This window comes from Sinocyclocheilus grahami, unplaced genomic scaffold (genome assembly GCF_001515645.1).
Source record: "Sinocyclocheilus grahami isolate Dianchi unplaced genomic scaffold, SAMN03320097.WGS_v1.1 scaffold83.1, whole genome shotgun sequence".
Lineage (NCBI taxonomy): Eukaryota > Metazoa > Chordata > Actinopteri > Cypriniformes > Cyprinidae > Sinocyclocheilus > Sinocyclocheilus grahami.
The window spans coordinates 948,831-969,295 of NW_015505262.1; the positions used below are offsets into that span (position 1 = coordinate 948,831).

The window sequence follows — 20,465 nt, forward strand, 5'->3', positions numbered from 1 at the left end:
ATAATTTTGTTTCTGGTGTCCTTTGACAGCTCTTTGGTCTTGGCCATGGTGGAGTTTGGAGTGTGACTGTTTGAGGTTGTGGACAGGTGTCTTTTATACTGATAACAAGTTCAAACAGATGCCATTAATACAGGTAACGAGTGGAGGACAGAGGAGCCTCTTTAAGAAGAAGTTACAGGTCTGTGAGAGCCAGAAATCTGGCTTGTTTGTAGGTGACCAAATACTTATTTTACAGAGGAATTTACCAATTAATTCTTTAAAAATCCTACAATGTGATTTTCTGGATTTTTTTTTCTCATTTCGTCTCTCATAGTTGAGGTATACCTATGATGAAAATTACAGGCCTCTCTCATCTTTTTAAGTGGGAGAACTTGCACAATTGGTGGCTGACTAAATACTTTTTTGCCCCACTGTACCTGCTATGTATTGTTTTCTATTTTATGTCTAAAGTCATGGCCCTTAAATGTGGCTAATTTAAATAATCCTGTAAACTCTTACTTGTGCCTGCATCCTACCCACGCACCTTTTTTTAGCTCACCTATTTTTCACGGCTGTGTGAACGAGCGTCTGGCCGACCGCACTCCCTCGCCCACCCTCTCCACCACCGATTCTGAGATTACTGAGCTGGCCGACGAAAGGCAGAGCGAGATGGAGGACTTCATGGATGACGAGGCTTTCGTGGACGACACCAGCTCAGATGCTGGGACCGAGGAAGGCTCTGACATCTTCAGCGATGGGCAGGACCCCTTCTATGACCGTTCCCCATGGTTCATCCTGGTGGGCAGGTTGGTGGCGGCCACTGCTCAGGGGGAAACCTGAAAAATGAGGGCTGGAAAGAGAGAGAATGAATGACAAAGAGAAATGGAGACAGTTGTGTGGCTCAGTGTGCAGCTGTTAATGATTTAAAGATGGATACATTGAAAATGAAATAAACTGAATACATTTTCTAGTAATGTGAGATCAGCTCTGATCTAGGAAATGGCTTGCACGGGTATAACAGATACCTCCTCCAGTTCTCCACAGCCTACATTTAACCTCCATCTGTTTGGTTTAACATTAGTACTCTAAACATTAGTACACATTTGTGTTTGTTTTCATCCATTGTATTTATTTTAATCGGGCTGTCAATCGATTAAAATGTGTTATGGTTAGCATTCAGTTCCTTTTTAGGCAAGAAATCTAATACAAAGAAAGAAATGTAATAATAATAAAATTCAATAATAAAACCATGTTCTCAGCACTTAATGAACTTAATCTTACATATGCAGAGTTTTAGCCACCGGCCTGCCACATTTGTTCTCTGCTGGAGTTCACATTAACATTTTTATGAATGATAGTGTTTTAGTTATGGGTGATATGCACTTAGCCTCGATGGTAATTAAATTTCACCATACAAGAATGCAAATGACTTTTGTTAAACATCCCGTCTCCCATAAAGAATGACTTTCTCCATTGACTGAGAATCAAATTCTCTGCTAAGGGACTATTGTGAATGTATGTCTAAGACGGACACTTGAACACAAGGAATGCTCAGATCAGTTTTTAGAAGTCAGACAAAAATTTGAACCTTGATGATGTCGAAGCTAAGGGTTCTTTAAAAAATATGATTGTTGCAATACGTTGTGTTAATCCCATCTGTTAACACATTAACTTTGATTTACAGCCCCAGTTTCTTTATTTTTATTAACTTATTCATTTATTGTGCTTGTATATGAAAATATTAAATTGTGTTCATTTGTTTAATGTCTTTATTTAATTTTGTCTGTGTTCTTTTTTTTCCTTTTAATATGAATTTTCATTCAGTGTACTTAAGAGCTATTATTTATCAGTCAGCTATACAAGAGAGAAGGATAGAGGAGGAGAGAGGCAACATAGTCTGGATCGATGCAGAGGCGTAAATGGACCTGCGTCATTGTGACTTCACTGATAGCTCTCCTCCATCTTGGCCTTGAGGCTGCCTACAGGGGGAGGAGGAGCTCTTTGACGGCAAACAGCTCCTGAAATTTAGACTATGTGCCCCCTAGCCTCTGAAAACATCAACTATTCTAATACAATTTCTCTCACAACAAACCAATACATTTTTTTTTGTCCATACAACATAATGTATGAGTTATTTGGTTGCCCTTTTTTTTTCTTTTGGCATTCAGTTTCAAGGTTGACAAATTTTTTTTTCTGTCTATTGTTATTTAGTGCCATGTTTTGTTTGCATCAGCTCAGTGAAAGTGTCTTAACACATCATATCCATTATTCTCTGATGGTGTTAATCAGGGTTATGGAAATTAACCCATGGCCCTGCAGTGAAAGGAAGGCACTGTGTGTAACACTGCTAGGCTGTTTTTAAACATCTCTTGTACTCTCCATACTATTACATATGGTACATATGGTGCATGAGACTGTCAGGCGGCGATGACTCTCAGGGCAGTACTATAATTGCCATTCTTTTTCCTCCAGAGCCTTCGTGTACCTGAGTAACCTGCTGTATCCTGTGCCTCTGGTGCACCGTGTCGCTATAGTAACAGAGAAGGGAGAAGTTCGAGGATTCCTGCGAGTGGGGGTCCAAGCCATCGCTGGTGAGCGCTGCCCTATATTAACAAATGAATTAACGCTTGGCTCAGATTTAATTAAGCACAGTTGATACTTGTGTCCTAATTCTTTGGTATTTGTGTTTTTGTAGCCGATGAAGAGGCTCCTGATTATGGATCTGGTGTGCGTCAGTCGGGCACTGCTAAAATTTCTTTTGACAATGAGTATTTTAAAAAGGTATGAGTCAGTCCAGCAAGCCTCCCCCCCTCTATCTATCCATCCATCCATCCATCCATCCATCCATATCATCCATCCATCCATCCCTATCATCAATCCATCCATCCATCCCTATCACCCATCCCTATCATCCATCCATCCCTATCATCTATCTATCTATATCTATCTCTCTCTATCTCTCTCTCTCAGGCCTGTTCATGCATAGTCGAATGAGACTTTACAAAAAAAAAATTTTCACAAAAACTATTCGTCTCATCTGATAAAAGAGTTTTAATTCCAAACACCGACCCAGCTAAATTGTTAACATTTGAAGTTTAAACATCTTGCCTCGGGTTTGACATTTGTACTAGTTTCTTCAAGGTTTCGGTTGTTGTGAGACATTTTTGTGATCGCTGCCTTTATCTTTTTATTTCCTTTCTTTATTTCTTCCTCTCTCTTACACCATCCAGAGTGATTTCTCCTCTGTGGTCATGACCCGCTCTGGCCTCTCTTTGGAAGAGCTGCGTATTGTGGAAGCAGGCCTGTTCATGCATAGTCGAATGAGACTTTACAAAAAAAAAATTTTCACAAAAACTATTCGTCTCATCTGATAAAAGAGTTTTAATTCCAAACACCGACCCAGCTAAATTGTTAACATTTGAAGTTTAAACATCTTGCCTCGGGTTTGACATTTGTACTAGTTTCTTCAAGGTTTCGGTTGTTGTGAGACATTTTTGTGATCGCTGCCTTTATCTTTTTATTTCCTTTCTTTATTTCTTCCTCTCTCTTACACCATCCAGAGTGATTTCTCCTCTGTGGTCATGACCCGCTCTGGCCTCTCTTTGGAAGAGCTGCGTATTGTGGAAGGTCAAGGTCAGAGTTCGGAGGTCATCACCCCTTCAGAGGAGATGAACAGAATAAATGACATGGGTGAGTGTAGATGCACAGGCCAGCTGGCAGCCTCTGAGCTCTGAACAAAACTGCTCAGTCCGAGTGAAAATAAATGCTTACATGCTGTTGTGTTTTGCTATGTCGCTTTTGATTTACACTGCCTCAGTGACCCGAAAGCTTTGGGACCAAACTGATTCTTCTAGCAGGTTTTAACAGGTCAATAAAAGAAGACCATGGATTTATGGTGTCTCTGTTATTAAAACATCAAATAATATAAAATAACCATCAACCTGTTCCAGTTTGCCTGCATTTAACACCCTCTAATAGTGGTGATAAATAGCGTAATATAAAAATAAATGTAACTGCATTAGGTTATATAATAAAATAAATAATAATAAATTTATATCTATATAAAATTGTCATATAAAATAAAATGCTTGATTTAGATTATTTATATAGATTTTTTTAATAGAATTAGATGATTCTACACAGTAGAAAAAAAATTGAGAGAATTGTTGACCAAGAAAAACAAGATTAACATTTATGCATTTAGCAGAGATCAATGATTTCATATAGATTGAGAGTATTTTTTTTATAATATAGAATTGTTATAGCATTAGATGGTTCTACACAGTGGAAATAGGTTTTGCCAAGAAAAAAAATGCAAGGAATGCCCAAGAAAATCAGCCAGCATCAACCATAAAATCAGCAATTTCACATTTAACTGTTTAGAGATCCATTAACAAAATCTAATATTAATGAATGTGTTTTGTGTCTAAAAGACTTAAAGCTTGGGAATGTGGACACCAAACTGGGTGACAGTTTGGCAGAGCATCTGGAAGTGGGCAGTATTTTCACTTTCCGCGTCACCGTTCTGCAGGCGAGCAGCATCCCGCCCGAGTACGCAGACATCTTCTGCCAATTCAAGTGAGTCAGTCTATCTCTATGGCAACCCTTCGTTCCTGTCTCATTGGTCTTTATTCAGACAGAGCACACACACACACCTCCACATAAGTCACGCTTCTCTCAGTAATCCTGTCTCATGCTGCCAACAGTTTCCTCCATCGTCACGATGAGGCGTTCAGCACAGAGCCCCTGAAGAACACAGGCAAAGGTGCCCCGCTGGGCTTTTACCACGTACAGAATGTAAGTGTTGAAAGCAGTGAGAGAAACAAGCTTTTAAGGAGAAAACATTGAACATTATGGTGGCATAACCGATCCAGAGTTGCTCTCATTTAAGTATTTCATCAGGCTAGCTGCGTATGCAGAATTATGCCTCATTATTACACATTGTCAGGCAAATACGCATGTTGTCAACTTATTTATCCGGTTTTCACATCCAGATCTCAGTGGAGGTGACAGAGTCCTTTATTGAGTACATAAAGACGAAGCCAGTTGTGTTTGAAGTGTTTGGCCATTACCAACAGCACCCACTGCACATCTATGGACAGGAAGTGGTCAGGTAACAACCTGTTGTCTAGTATCACGCATTTGATAAACATAATCATATGTTTAGCTTGAAATCATTCAATATTTTGAGGGCCATTTACATTTCAGGGCCATAACCACATTAAGGATGACTTTTCTCTAGTATTCAAATTTGTCAGTGACTGATGTTATAAAATTTTACAGTTGTCAAATATGGAAATTAAACATTTTATCTTTTATAGTTTTTTACAGTGCTGTAATGTTTATTTTTGTTTCAGTCTTGGTTTAAGTGATTTTAATACTTCAACCTAAACTCATTTATTTCAGTTAGTTGCAACATTTCTAATTTTCGTTTAAGTCTTTCAAGTTTTTCATCTAATATTTATATATTAATTTATTTAAATTATAAATCGATTAATAGATTTAGTTTAGTTAACAATAACAACATTACATTGTACTTTAACTTATTCAGTTTTGACAGGAAAATAGCCTTTGATGCTGATATGGCATGAAAATAAATCAAATGAAATAAAGTAATGACAGGAAAGCTTTTAAAATGTTAAATGTCCAATGTAAGTTCTATTAACACATTTACTTATTTACTTTTTATTTGAACAAACCAAGTCAATATTATTTCCCTCTGTTATCGACATGTTGATGGAGCTTGTTTTGTATTTAAATAAGTAACTGAAAAATAAATCAAATGAAATAAAGTAATGACAGGAAAGCTTTTAAAATGTTAAATGTCCAATGTAAGTTCTATTAACACATTTACTTATTTATTTTTTATTTGAACAAACCAAGTCAATATTATTTCCCTCTGTTATCGACATGTTGATGGAGCTTGTTTTGTATTTAAATAAGTAACTGAAACATATATTGTATAGTTGTTCTACAGCGTATCTTAATTGTTGTAAAAAATATAGTATGAATATAGCAGGAAATAAATGTTCTCATAATCCTGACTTTGTGGTTATGCCCTTGGTGGATTGATTAAATCAGCATACAGATTGATTAGTATTAATATATATCTGTTTTTTTTACATTTCTGATTAATTTTCTGCTTCTCTTGTAGCCCTTCTCAGCCTTCCAGAAAGTACTACCCCCCACCTATGCCTTTGTCTAAACCAGGTATGATGGCAACTACTATATAACTCAAAAATGACATCTCCATTAGTCTTCATAAAGAACATCACATGTTCATTAAGTCAGCTTGAAGAGTCTTAAATTTGCCTAAGTAATAATAAAGCAGATTCCTTGAATAATCCTCGCCCGGAGCTTGTATGCTCCTCTATCTCCTCTAATTATTCGTGTAATTCATGTATTAAACCTCGCAGTTCACAATGCTGTAATCTGTAACTCTTTCGTTCGATATGGTTATCTCCTCTCAAAAGGGCTCCGGATCTCATTTATGCAGCAAGTCAGTTTGAAAGACGCAGCTGTCAGCAGTTCCGGTCCAGACTGTTGTTTTTTTTGATAGGGAACGAAAATAAAACCGAGGTTGTAGCCTTGAAGTGTCATCAATCCTGACGGTGTATTGATCTTCACCCCGAGCTGTCAGTCTTTTATATCGCAATATGAATCTAGAGGTGCTACAGCTCAGTTGTAGATAATTGGAAAAGCTGTAGAGCTCTTTGTGATTTATATATTGTAGATGCAGAGTGTAAAAAAAATCTTATAAAATCTCATTCAGAGAGCTGTGTTAAAAGTGGTTTGAGTCTCCAAGTGCCATTCCAGAATTTAAATATTAATTTAAAAAAAACGTTCTTATACAGTGGCCCAAAAAAATACTTGGACAGTTTTGGCCACTTAAATCACCTAAAAAGGTATGAATTTTATAGCTTAAGATAACAAAATATCAGTCCAATTGGCATTTGACAACCAGAAAGTGTACATTTTTACTAGCATTTTGAACATTATATTTACAATTTCTTTATATTTTATATAATATAGAATATTTACATATAATAATATATAATATTATTTATTTGCTTTAATAGTTAATAGTACATTTTTGGGTGAACTAACCCTTTAAGTCTCATCAAGACTGCATTTATTTTAATATATTTCAAAATGTAATTTATTCTTGTGACAGCAAAACTGAATTTTCTCCAGTCTTCAGTGTCTCATAATCCTTCAGAAATCATTCTAATATGCTGATTTGTTGCTCAAGAAACATTTATTGTGCTACATAATATTTTTGTAAAAACATTGATACTTTTTTTAGGATTCTCTGATAAATAGAAAATTCAAAAGTAGCATTTATTTCATATATATATATATATATATATATATAATTTACCGTCACTTTTAATCAGATTAATGATCAAATGAAAATATAAATTTCTTTCAGAAAGAAAAAAAATCTTACTAACCCTAAGTTGTTAAACGGTAGTCCATATTTTTATATTTTATCTTCAAAATAAATGCCACTTTGATATATAACATTTTGTTATAATGCAAAGAGATTCATACATTTTTAAGTGCACAAATAGTTTTTGGGGCAACTGCATACTTCATCTTTTCCATTTCTCGCATACATTTAACTCCATCTTTGTCTTTTTCATTTCAATCCTCGTCCTCACCACTCTAACCTGGTGTCACCCACCCAGACCATACACGTAAGATTGAGTTGATCAGGTACCTGATGACCGGGTACATGCACGGCCAGGTGTTGGACACACTCTCAGAGCATGCCAATGCACTGGCCTCCACGGCCGTCGCCAGCCTGGAGGAAGGGGCAGATGAGCTGTCCCACTTCCCCTTTCTCCCTGTACCCAACAGCCCGGTTCTCAGAGTGCCCAAACATGACGGTTGGTACAGAGCCTCAAAGGCGCAGAGTAGTTAAGATCGATAGTGATTGGCTCTGTGCTGTGCTTTAATGTACTGTGACTAGTGTCGCCCTTCATCCCCACCTGATGACAGAATCCCAGTGGACGTTCTTTGAAATGTAGATATTCCTGATCCTGAAGATATAAAGCTATAAAGACTTTTCCTTGAGTTGCTGTGTTTTTAAGTGTCACTCTCCCTTATTTTCCCTCCCTGGTTGATCTAGACTGCTACGACCGCTGCTTGGTGTTTCCTTTTGTGATGCTTTGAAACTGTACTGTTTAATTAAATCACGTTAGGTGTTTTCCATATGTTCTTTCTAGCTTCCCTCAAGAAGCTTATTTTTTTTTCACAAATGACATGAGTTACACAAGTGTTTTTCTTCCGTCTCTGAGCATAAGGTTTCTTGCAGCTTTCCCCCAGCGCCACTGTCTCCCATTTCGTCATACTGTAGAAATACAGCAGACGGCTGCAGGAAATTGAGTGCCGCCCCTCAGCTGCAGTTTTAGGAGCAAATCAGGCTGTATTGATTTTCCCGATGTAGTGTAGAATTTCTTGTGGCCGATTTTCCAAAGTCTACATAATGACCGTCCTTTAAGCTGATGCTTTGTGTTTCTTCACATTACCTGACTCATGCTCATATTGCTTATCTGTCATGGTCAGCATTTTTTTTTATGGATTAATAGAACCTGGCCTTTTTAGTAAAGAAATTAAGCTGTTTTTAAATGCATCAGTCATATGGTTCATCATATTCCCGCCCTGTTAATATTCTACTTTCCTTGCAGTGCCAGCCACCAAACTGAACACCATCAGCAAGTCTAACCTGGGTCAGTGGCTGAGCAAGTATGACCTGCTGGCCTGGTTCGAGATCAGTGAACTGGAGCCCACTGGAGAGTAAGTGAACCATATTTATATCTACATGCAGGCCCAATACTTTTTGGTTAAAATGGTTTTACTCTGATGCCTCAGGCAATAATCAACATTTGAAGAGAAATTATACATTTATTACATATATTATATTTCAAATGATACATTTAGTATTTCATATAAATATGTTGCTATAAAATGTGTTTGTGATTATATGAATTGTGTGTTGTTTATTGTAGTTATATCCCAGCAGTAGTAGATCACTCAGGAGGTCTTCCCTGTCATGGCACATACCTATTGCACCAGGTGTTTATTCTTTCTATTTATGCTTTAACTAATAGGAGTATAAATATTTGCTCTTAAAATGATATGGCTACAATTCTTCTTTTGATATTATTAACATTACCTTATTATATTTATATATCAAATATGATGTACTGATTATAACTGAATATTAAATTCTGTTATCATTGCATTACATTTTCATAGATCTTTGCATTGCAATGTACATCATGTCGTTCTGTCTCCCTGTTCTATTAATATTGAATTCTCTCTGCAGTTGCAGTCTGTAAAGCTGTAGTTTAGCTTAAAGATCATGTTCACTGTCCTTAGTAAAGGACATATAAATGATTCAAATTGAGATTGCTTTTAGTAGCCTGTATTGCGTGTGTTTTCAGGGCATTCAGCGTAGAATAACAGTCACTCTGATCCACGAGAAGGGCAGTGAGCTGCATTGGAAAGATGTCAGAGAGCTGGTGGTTGGTCAGTACAAATTTTGTCCTAAAATCCTAAATGGAAGAAATAATTGCTGTTAGCACAGCTGGATTGCTCTATTGACCAATCAGAAGCCAGGACCTGAAATAACCATTTTATAAAGTGTATTATAAAGGCTACAGCCATATGACATCGATTGTTGTCTGTTGTAGGTCGAATCAGGAATAAGCCAGAAGTGGATGATTCGGCTGCAGACGCAGTCCTGTCTCTCAACATCATCTCCGCTAAAAACTTGAAATCTTCTCACAACTCCAGCAGGTATGTTGTGTTCGCTCTCCACATTGGACAACCTGTTAAATCAAGTTCAGTTCATCTGTCTGCTGTCATTGGAAGGTTGTCTGTTTCCAAACGGCATAAAAGGTCTGCAAATGCTCTGCTCACCTAATGCAAATGCATCTACCTAACTGCTTAGAATTCAGGAGAGCATGTTGAATATGAGTCATTGTTGCTGTCAGTGAGAGGGGAAAATCCTGCAGGGAGAAAGAGAGCCATCTAGTGGACCAAATGAGAAACAGCAATTTACTCAATGTGCACTGCATACAGCTCTACTTATTATGAAAATGTGCTTGTTGTGTTTTTTTAATGATGCCAGTTTGCTTTATTTTCATTTATTTCCTTTGCCTGTTTAATCTGAATGCTGCTTTTTGTCTTTTGATTTGTAAATGTTTCTGTTGCCTGACTGTTTCTGCTTGTTTTGTCTCTCTTTTTGTTCTCGACCTTTTTCTGCTGCGGTTGGACTCTTGGTTTTGCTCAGCCTTTGTATTGATAGCGATATTGCTAGGTATCAGAACCACCTCATAAAGCATTTTTACCATTAAAGTGCTTTACGAGACATTTGTGATCTGTAGGTGTAACGGTAGAAAAATTATGTATCTGTGTCATTGTTTTTCTGCTTCTCTCTGAACTCATTCTACATGATAGTATGAGTTAAGGTGAAGTATTACTAGTGAATTTGCAAAAGATGATTCCCCCCCACCCCCTAATGACCAAAATGACATTTCTTTAACAAGAAAAAAAAAACGACTCTCAGTGGATGAATGTAGGTCTGACATTTACATTTAATAATACATTATACTCTGCATTCACTGTATTACTAAATTTGGCTTATTGGCAGCTGAAATCTGAATTGATTCTAGATACAGACGCAGGCAAGCCTTTGTGCATCTATGTGCCATTTAAACAGTGAAATGAGAACAAGAGAGGGAGGTGAGTGAGTGGAGAAAGAGATGCAAGGATATTTGAGGAGGAGTCACCTGCACCAATCTCTCTGTTTCTCTCCGTCTCAATGTCTGTTCATGTCAATCGCGTGCCTTTGCTTATAGTCATCACTGCGCTGTAGTCCTGAGTCACACACATGCACACTGCTTCTTCACAGTCTGCTTCAGGCTCACACCAGATCACTAATAATGTAGCACCTGACAACACTCTTGTGTTGTGTTCATCGCTATGTGACTCGAGCACATGAACAAACTATTTAGGCACAGAGATCTCTCAACAGCGCGTGATGCAGCTGGCATTACACCTCATGTTTTTTATAGTGTTAGAGGAGATTGCCTGTCCATAAGCACCATCTGTTAGCTGAAAGTTTATAGGCAGCATTACTAATGTGGTAGCCTGATGCTTATAGATATTTACTGCCATCTGCAGTTTAAAGTCCGCATGAAATCAAAATTGAACCTATTTACTTTAATATTTTTGGTATTACTGTGAATAATTAATTGGTGAATGATAAATAAAGTGTTAAATAAATGTTAAATGAAGTAAAAATAAAATTTGTTAATTTTAATAATCTTTCAGGTATGCTACTGTTTAAAAGTTTTGGGGTCTGTAAGATTTTTTTTTCTTCTTATGCTCGCCAAGGCTGCATTTATTTAATCAGAAATACAATAAAAACAGTAATATTGTGAAATATTATTACAATTTAAAATCATGTTTTCTACTGTAATATATTTTAAAATGTAATTTATTCCTGTGCTGCAAAGCTGAATTTTCAGCATCATTACTCCAGTCTTCAGTATCATATTATGATCCTTCAGAAATCACTCTAATATGCTGATTTGCTGCTCACGAAACATTTCTTATTATTACCAATGTTGAAAACAGTCGTGCTGCTTAACATTTTTGAAGAAACATTATAGATTTTTTTTAAGATCCTTGATGAATAGAAAGTTCAAAATACTGACCCCAAACTTTTTGAATGGTTGTGTAACTTTTCATGATCCGTTCAATTCCCAATGGATAAATCCTGCCCTATATTTTTTCTTCTCTTGTATATTCTGTTTCTCTCAGAAATGTCTTATTACAGAAGTAAAATGGGTTGTGAAAGTCATTTCATGTTGTCTTTAAGCACATCCACACTCAAACTCGTGCTCAAACAATAGTATACAGTGCAATTAATCACTACAGCAGCAGTAAATATCTAAGATATCCTTCCATGGATTCATATCGTTTCTAATGTATTTCTTCCTGTTCAGGACGTTCTACCGGTTCGAGGCTGTCTGGGACAGCTCCCTGCACAACTCTCTCCTACTGAACCGTGTCACTCCCTACGGAGAGAAGATTTACATGACCCTGTCAGCCTATCTGGAGGTCAGCCTCAACTTTTTTTTTTTTTTTAATCTACTAGTTCTTTAGAAAGAGGTTAAACAGTATATAGCTTTGACATATGTGTTAACCACTCCCCTGCAGCTTGATCACTGCATCCAGCCTGCCATCATTACCAAGGACATCTGCATGGTCTTCTACTCCAGAGATGCTAAGATCTCTCCTCCACGCTCCCTGAGGAACCTGTTTGGCAGTGGTTACTCCAAAACCCCTGACTGGTAAAAAAAACAAAAAAGGCTTATTTTATCTCTTTTATAGGTTAATATACATAAGACTTTTAGGACATATCATGCATTATGGCATGCTATACTCCATCGAAAGCTATTTTAAATCGCATTTTAGCAAGTCTTGTCAAATTTGGCCTCATATTAGGCCAAAGACTACATTAAATATTTATACTGTTAAATTAATTTCTTATATTGTAGGACCATTTAAAATTAATTGGTGAATGGTGAAAAACATATTAAAAATGGTGAAAATGAAATGGCGACTAGTTGCAGGACACACTCCATTATAGATTCGTATATATTTTAAGCTGAAATGGTGATATTTATCAAAGAACATTTAATGAACATCTTATGCATCAATTGTATTAAAATGTATTTTTTTCCAGAAATTTTTTTTTTTCGTTAAATTTAAGAAACTTTGCCAACACTGTTTTCTGATGTTTCTGTTACAGTAATAAAGTGACTGGAATCTATGAGCTTAGCTTGTGCAAAATAGCTGACACAGGAAGCCCAGGTAAGATTCTCCTAAAAATACTAATGGTTTGTTCAATTTGAGATTTTTTTTTAAATGTGTTTTATTTAGCAAGGATGCATTAAATTTATCAAAAGTGACAGTAAAGATATTTATAATGTTACAAAAGATTTCTGTTTCAAATAAATGCTGTTCTTTTGAACTTTATATTCATCAAAGACTTGGTTAAAATGTATCAGTGAACAGTTTTCACAAAAATATTAAGCATTTTTTTTTTCAACGTTGATGATAATAATAAGAAATGTTTTTTTGAGCAGCAAATCAGCATATTAGAATGATTTCTGAAGGATCGTATGACACTGAAGACTGGAGTAATGTGACATTATGAATTATATTTTAAAATGTAAAAAGGAAACAGTGATTTAAAAATCTGACCAACCACAAACTTTTGAATGATAATGTAAATTATTTATAAAATATTTTACAAATAATTATATATATATATATTATTCATTTTTTTTTTAGGAAATTAAATTAAATATAAACAAGTTTCAAAGGTTATGATTTCAACTTCTATTTCTGCAAAAATGTGTACAATTTATGATTTTCCAGTTTAGCCTGCATCATGTTTGTGATTTTGCATATTGATATATTGGGCCTGCTATACTGAATCAATTCCATTGTTCATTTTCAGGTATGCAGCGACGGAGACGTAAGGTTCTGGATACATCTGTGGCATATGTGCGTGGAGAGGAGAACCTGGCAGGCTGGAGACCCCGAGGAGACAGTCTGATCCTGGAGCACCAGTGGGAGCTGGAGAAACTCGAGCAGTTGCATGAGGTGAGGACAGAAGACAAAAGATCATGATTGAGCAGTGCCACACTCTTTGTTCATCTGCATAAGAATATCCACAGGCAGTGGTGATCTCCAGACCCTGATGTCCATTTCTATCCTTGTCAGGTGGAGAAGACACGCCACCTGCTGCTGCTCCGTGAGAAACTGGGTGAGACGGCTCCTCCTAAATCCCTGAGTGACTCTCTGTCTCCCAGTCTGAGCAGCGGCACCCTCAGCACCTCCACCAGCATCTCCTCCCAGATCTCCTCCACCACCTTTGAGAGCGCCATCACACCCAGTGAGAGCAGTGGATATGACTCCACAGACATCGAGAGCTTGGTAGACCGCGAGAAGGAGCTGGCCACTAAGGTAAAAAAACTGTACAAGTACTTGAAATTGCTTTACATTTATAGGCAGATGAGATATTTATATATGATTTTTTTCTTGTTTACAACCATATATTATATAACCATTTTAGTTTAAATCAGTACCATTAAGGTGCATTTCATCGACATACATGCTCCCTTGGAATCCATCGGTGCATTTTATTTCCTTACAAGTAAATCTTTCTCATTACCTGTGTACATCTGCCTGGATGTCGCCATGTTTGTGATATTATTTAGCTGCATCTCTTGAAAGTCAAATTATTAAGTTGAATGTCTGACTCAGTTGACTTTCTGTTGCACTTTTCGAAGTAGGAAGTTTGAAATTCTGACTTTCTGAGTCGAAGTGAGCATAGCTTAAAGGCTGGAATACACTACACGACTTTTAAAATCTGAACAGATTTCAAAACACTGGGCATCATACACTTAACGACTTTGTAATAGTCTCAGAGGAAAAACTGTCCGTCATACACTAAATGACTGAGGATCATACATTACCAGACTTTAAAGTTGTTTCGATCACACACGCGTGACAAATGAAAACCGTATGTGTTCTAAAATCGGCTCAAAATATCACACGTTTGATCTCCTCTGACTGGATGGAATCAAAGTCTGAAGCTAAAAAATCGGAGTCTGTGGCCATCATACACTACACGATTTTCTATGTGATCTAGTGTCAACTCAAATCTGCAGACTGGCTCTGACTTTTGGCAACTATCATCGAGTTCTCCGTACTGCAATTCGAAAATCGGTGCAAAACTAGTGTAGTGTATTTCAGCCTTTATTCTCACACACCTGTTTAGACCTATTGTTCAGAAGATTGGGGTTGGTAAATGTTTTTGAAATGCTCACCAAGGCTTTTTATTTCATCAAAAATTCAGTAAAAACAGGAATGAATTATTATTACAATTTAAAATAACTAGTTTATTTGAATATATTTTAAATTGTGATGGCAAAGCTGAATTTCCAGCAGCCATTATTCTTCAGAAATCATTCTAATATGCTGATTTGCTGCTCAAGAAACATTGGTTATTATTATCATCAATGTAGAAAACAGATGTGGACTACTACTGCTATCTCACATTGAGTTGTTCTTTGAAAACGTCACCACGCATGAAAGACACATAATAATATAATTTGACCAGCCAGATTGCTGTAGTTTTTAGCATTATTATGAGGACATAATAAGATCACAATCTCTATGATTCACTTAAAAGGTAGATTGTAAATGTCTTCAGGATCGATCACGATATAAAATCATCAGATCACCCACCCCTAGTTGTGGTTCTTTATATTTTTGTGGAAACTGTGATACAATTTTAGATAGATATATTTTTTTTATTCTTTCATGAATTGAAAAGTTCAAAAGAACAGCATTTTTAAAAAAATAAATAAAAACATTAAAATAAATGTTTTTACTGACACTTTTGATCAATTTAATGTATCCTTGCTGAATAAAAGCTTTAATTTCTTTCAAAAAAATAACTGAACCCAGACTTTTGAATTGGATAATGGATGTGTTTGTTAATGTTAATTCTTTGCAGTGCCTCCAGCTCCTGACACACACTTTCAACAGTGAATACAACCAGATGTGCGACAGCATCAGTGACTGCAAGGTAACCTGGACTTGAACGATGAAAAACAACCAGTTTTGTATGAATTGGAACATATCTGCTTGAATGCAGTCAATGTCCCTAAAAGAAATGGCATTGCAAAATATCAAACTTAAGTGTCATTTATTTTAAAGGAATTTGGCACAATCAAATGCTTAACCCCTAGTGAGTTTATAAATTATATAGTTATTACAGTTAACTAAAACTAAAACCATAAAAATTTTTCTTATTTTAATAAAATAAAATGAAAATATAAAAAAAGCTTATTTTAGCTAGTTGCCAAAGAAACGGTTCTCATTTTCATTTAGTTTAACTTGGTGTACTAAAAAAATAAATATACATTTAAAAACAAAATCTGAAATAAAATCAATATAAAAACAATATAAAATAACTAATAAAAATGACAAAAACAACATTGAAAATAGAAACTATAAAATAAATAAATAAAACTAATTAAAATATTAATTAAAACTCTTGTGTGTCTCGTTGATACTGAAATTACACAAATACACACACTAATTATGTTATTACTTAATTTAAATAAATATTTATATAGGCATTTATTTGAAAGAAATGGCACAAACAAATAGTTATATAAAATAATCAAATAAAATCATTAAATTATTTTTACAAGTTCGTATTACTGTAATAATAACAATAATTAAAAAAGGTAATTACATAAATATATAGATATATATATATATATAGAGAGAGAGAGAAAGAGAGAAAGAGAAAACTGATTTTAGTTGTGAGAAAAGTTCTATTGTTGTTAACAGATGCCACTTGGTTTCATGTTTTGTTTCTAACAGTCACATTCAGACTTTGTGTCTTAAGTATTCAAATACTCTTTAGGGCTGCTGTGTGATGTGTGTGTGTGTGTGTGTGTGTGTGTGTGTGTGTGTGTGTGTGTGTGTCTGTTTTTTTTTTTTCCCTCAAAATTTTCACTGCTCACCCGACTCTTTCTGTGGTTTCCTACAGGTCCAAGCTGGCGAGGAGACGGTCCAGTCTGATGAAGAACTGAACGAGTGTACACATGCACAGAGATAGTGCTCATTTCTCTTCGTCTACCTTTACAACGTACCAAGTGTGTTAACACTTCTAAATCTTTGTGGTTCTTGACGGTTTCGCTTGTATGTAGACCTGTGGCTCTCTTCTCCTCTCCACAAATGAACTTTCAGTTCCTAAACACCAACTGTCCCTCCCTCCCTCTCCTCTCTATTGTGTTATTGATTGAATTTATTCTGTCTTCAGTTTTGTTCTTTGTCATAACTGAACCTCCTTCAAGTAGCATGTTGTAATAGTCTGTTTGTGTGTGCACGAATCTTCAGAGCAGGTTCTGCTTTCTCTTGAGTTACTCTCGTCTGGAAACATCATCCTTACAGTGTTGTCTGCCAGGAACATCTTACCCTCAGGAGAAAGTTGGTTTGAGTAAATGAATAAATATATGAATAATAATAAAAATATATACGTATATATATATAATATTATAATATATTATTGTTATAATATATTATAATATAAAATATTCTGTATTTAATCACAAAATAATCTCTAAAAGAAAATATACAAAACAAAAACAAATAGCTTTGCTCCAGATATTGCTAAAAATAAAGATTTTTAAATGGACCAAAGCACTTCTTGAAGATGCTTAATTTTCTAAACAAGACAGAAATTGACCGTTAAACCGAATGTTATTGCAGTATTGGCTTAGTGACCATGTACATACAGCCGTTTACTCACCCAGCCTGTCGCGATGTATTTGCTTGACATTAATTCCACATATCAAGGACATAAAACATACCATTAGCAAAGTGCAGTATGTAATCATAAGACGTATAATACCAGGGAAAGAAAATAATGGTGGTGATCCCTCACATATTGCTCTTTCGGTAGCCTACAGGAGTATTCTGCTCGATTTAAATGATTTCCTCAGTAGATTAGGTAAAAAAAAAAAATGGTGCAAAAGAATTACCTTAACACAGAACAACTGACCGAATGAATCCATTTGTACATAACGTTCAGGATTACTGTGTTTAACGCTACTCATGACGAGACATGATGCATTATGGGTTTCTCTCTTTGTAACTGTATTACAGAAACACCATTTTCGGGGCTGTTTTAGCAAGAAAGATCTGATGGTGTTGCCTCTTCTGAAGACCAAACGGTTGAGTGAGATACTGATGCGATTAGTTAGAGCTAGGAAATGAAGGATTGAATTATTTGTGTGGTTTATTTTTGCTGTTTGGGGAAAAATCTCAAGTCAGAAGGATCATTAAACCAGCCTTTATTCCCCTTGAGAATGGGCAGGATCACTTTTTAATATTATTGAACATTTATCATGTATCTCTACTGATTATCTTAACTTATTTTTATTAACATGTGATCAGTGTTTTACATTCTACAACGGAAGGAGAGAAGGGCACTTTTCTCATTTTTATTCAGCTGTTCCTCACTTATTTGAACAGACCAAGTTTGGCCACTAAAACAGTTTCATCACTATCAGTAGAAATTGGGCCATTTATGCAGTTCACTGCAGTGCAGTGTGCAGTTGCAGTGAGGGAAAAGGGATGGTAATGTTCTGCTTTTTTATAGTTTTGTTTTGAAAATCTTTGCTCTGTGCATTTGAAGACGTGCAGTCAAGACACAAGCGCTGAAGTTACCAGGGATTCAGTTTGATGGTGAAGTTTCGGCCATTTGGTTGAGCATATAACAGTCCTCTGGGCAGACAGCCAGCAGGAATTATTGCCCACCAGACTGTCACTCTGTCAGACTGATCACTGTCAATCCTTATGAAGTCAATATTCTTGCTGCTCATCATAGACGGCTCTTTCTCTTAGCAAAGAGCTTTGGTGCATTTTCACGGGAAACACACGAAAATGGCTCGGAAAGTCAAGTCCTTTGGTCAACCAGCCTTTAGGCTTCATCTGAGCCGTTTGATTGATATGGCATCTGTGAAAATGTTCATATTGAATATTCAGATCCGGCACACAGCGTGCCTAATGAGCACTGAAGCTTAGTGAAGGTTAGCGCTTATCTAATTACATGACAAGTGTGAGTTAATGGTACCAATTTTTGCCAGAGCAAAGGTTTTTGGCTTTTTTTTTTTTCTTCACCATCTTTGTTGAGTGGCTTGGTGGACTGCGATATTCATAATGAATTTCATTGACTGTATTTATTGGTTTGCAATGTATATATTAGTTTGCAGCTCTTTGCACATGTTTATACAACTAACAACAAAACAAATAAAGCTTGAACAATGTTTTTGTTGTTTTCTCAAATGGAAACCAAATGGTTTTAGGTTGTGGTGTTTTTCTCATTGAAGTGGACTTTGAATGTACCTTGCGTTTCACTAAAAATGCATGCATTATCTGATGAAAGAAGAAGAATAGCTTAATTAATGACTGACATGTTGCTGTGCTTCTTATTTCTTGAAATAGGAATCTGACCATGTTACAAGGGCACTTTTTCACATTTAGTCTATGGAGGGCAGAGTTATGATGATGTTCATTTTTATTTCTAACATCAGGGAATATATTTTTTAGAAATATAACATTTTGCTTTTCCTGACACAGTCACCTCTTTGTTTTTTTGTGCAACCCTGGCATTACTGTATCACACCATCAGATGAACATCATTCCCTCTCATTGTGATGAAACGACAGAAAACCCTTCAGCCGTGGCATTAACACTGTACATTTTTTGTCAGATTGGCTTCATTTTCATACTTCTTTTGTAAATATTTCATGTTGTATGGAACTTGGATTGAAATGTAAATATGTCTCCTGTATTTGTAATAATTATAATCCATTCGCTGTATAGCCTAGATGTGTAATGCATATATCTTAATTCTGTGTATGGTAATCTTGCACCATTGATCTGTTTAGTGAATGAGGTAAAAATTAAATTACAACCAGTGCATTAGACAAAGAACGGATCTCATTTGGTCTCTTTCTTTCTCTTTACACAACACTTTGCATTATACATAAAACTTTGACCTATACCTACATTAGATCTGGTCATTTGCTTTCAAAGGCTGTTTAGTTAAAGTAACATTGTGCTAGTTATATCTCATGATATTTCATTATTTGACTTCTTGAATTGATATGGTTGGTAATTGTTAAAGAAGTGTTTTTATTTTTTATGTGTTTTTTCTTGGTCTTTTGACACCTTGTCTTAAAACACAACAAAGCTAGCTTATTTGTTTTTATTTATTTATTTAAAAAAAATAATTGTTGGTTTTATTGAGTGTTTTAACCTTTTGACAAAAGCGTCTAACAAATACTAACTACTGAGTTGAGAACATAAAAATATCACATTTGATATAAAAAATATGCTGTAAAATTATACGCAAAATTTTGTATAAGATTATATGGTTACATTTTATTTTAAGGTGTCCTTGTTACAGTGTAATTATACGTTGAAGTACTGAGTAATATTAACTACATGTACTTACTACATGGTTAGGATTAGGGTTACGTGCATGCAATTATGCATAATTAATTGTTATTATAATAGTAAGTAACGTGTAACAAGGACACCTTAAAATAAAGTGTTACCAATTATGCCTTTATATTTTATTTATTTGAACTGTCTTGGAAATAATTACGTTATTATAATTATATTGTTTCATTAAAATGATATTATCTTGGAAATGATTACATGTAAAATACTTATAATTCTGTATTTTAATCAGATAGATCAGACAGTTCAGTACTGGACTATACGTACACACTGCACTTAATACAATAATCTATCTACCGCTGGTTATGAGTAAAAGCAGTGATCTTAATGTGATGGAATTTCAT

General features: G+C 35.5%; 1 protein-coding gene across 1 annotated transcript in view; it reads left to right on the plus strand.

Annotated features, from left to right (window-relative positions):
- The window catches only part of LOC107586520 (kinesin-like protein KIF1B), an 80,130-nt gene extending 64,436 nt beyond the window's left edge, over positions 1-15,694 (plus strand). Inside the window, exons 25-42 of the mRNA XM_016273924.1 lie at positions 534-785; positions 2,452-2,570; positions 2,675-2,760; positions 3,540-3,669; positions 4,413-4,557; positions 4,686-4,776; positions 4,974-5,092; positions 6,134-6,189; positions 8,673-8,781; positions 8,994-9,060; positions 9,432-9,516; positions 9,681-9,786; positions 12,003-12,117; positions 12,217-12,350; positions 12,812-12,873; positions 13,526-13,671; positions 13,792-14,034; positions 15,593-15,694. Coding sequence (XP_016129410.1) covers positions 534-785; positions 2,452-2,570; positions 2,675-2,760; positions 3,540-3,669; positions 4,413-4,557; positions 4,686-4,776; positions 4,974-5,092; positions 6,134-6,189; positions 8,673-8,781; positions 8,994-9,060; positions 9,432-9,516; positions 9,681-9,786; positions 12,003-12,117; positions 12,217-12,350; positions 12,812-12,873; positions 13,526-13,671; positions 13,792-14,034; positions 15,593-15,679 — 2,152 coding nt within the window. The 3' untranslated portion in view covers positions 15,680-15,694. The remainder of the gene's footprint in view (positions 1-533; positions 786-2,451; positions 2,571-2,674; positions 2,761-3,539; positions 3,670-4,412; positions 4,558-4,685; positions 4,777-4,973; positions 5,093-6,133; positions 6,190-8,672; positions 8,782-8,993; positions 9,061-9,431; positions 9,517-9,680; positions 9,787-12,002; positions 12,118-12,216; positions 12,351-12,811; positions 12,874-13,525; positions 13,672-13,791; positions 14,035-15,592) is intronic.
- The last annotated feature ends 4,771 nt before the right edge of the window (positions 15,695-20,465 follow it).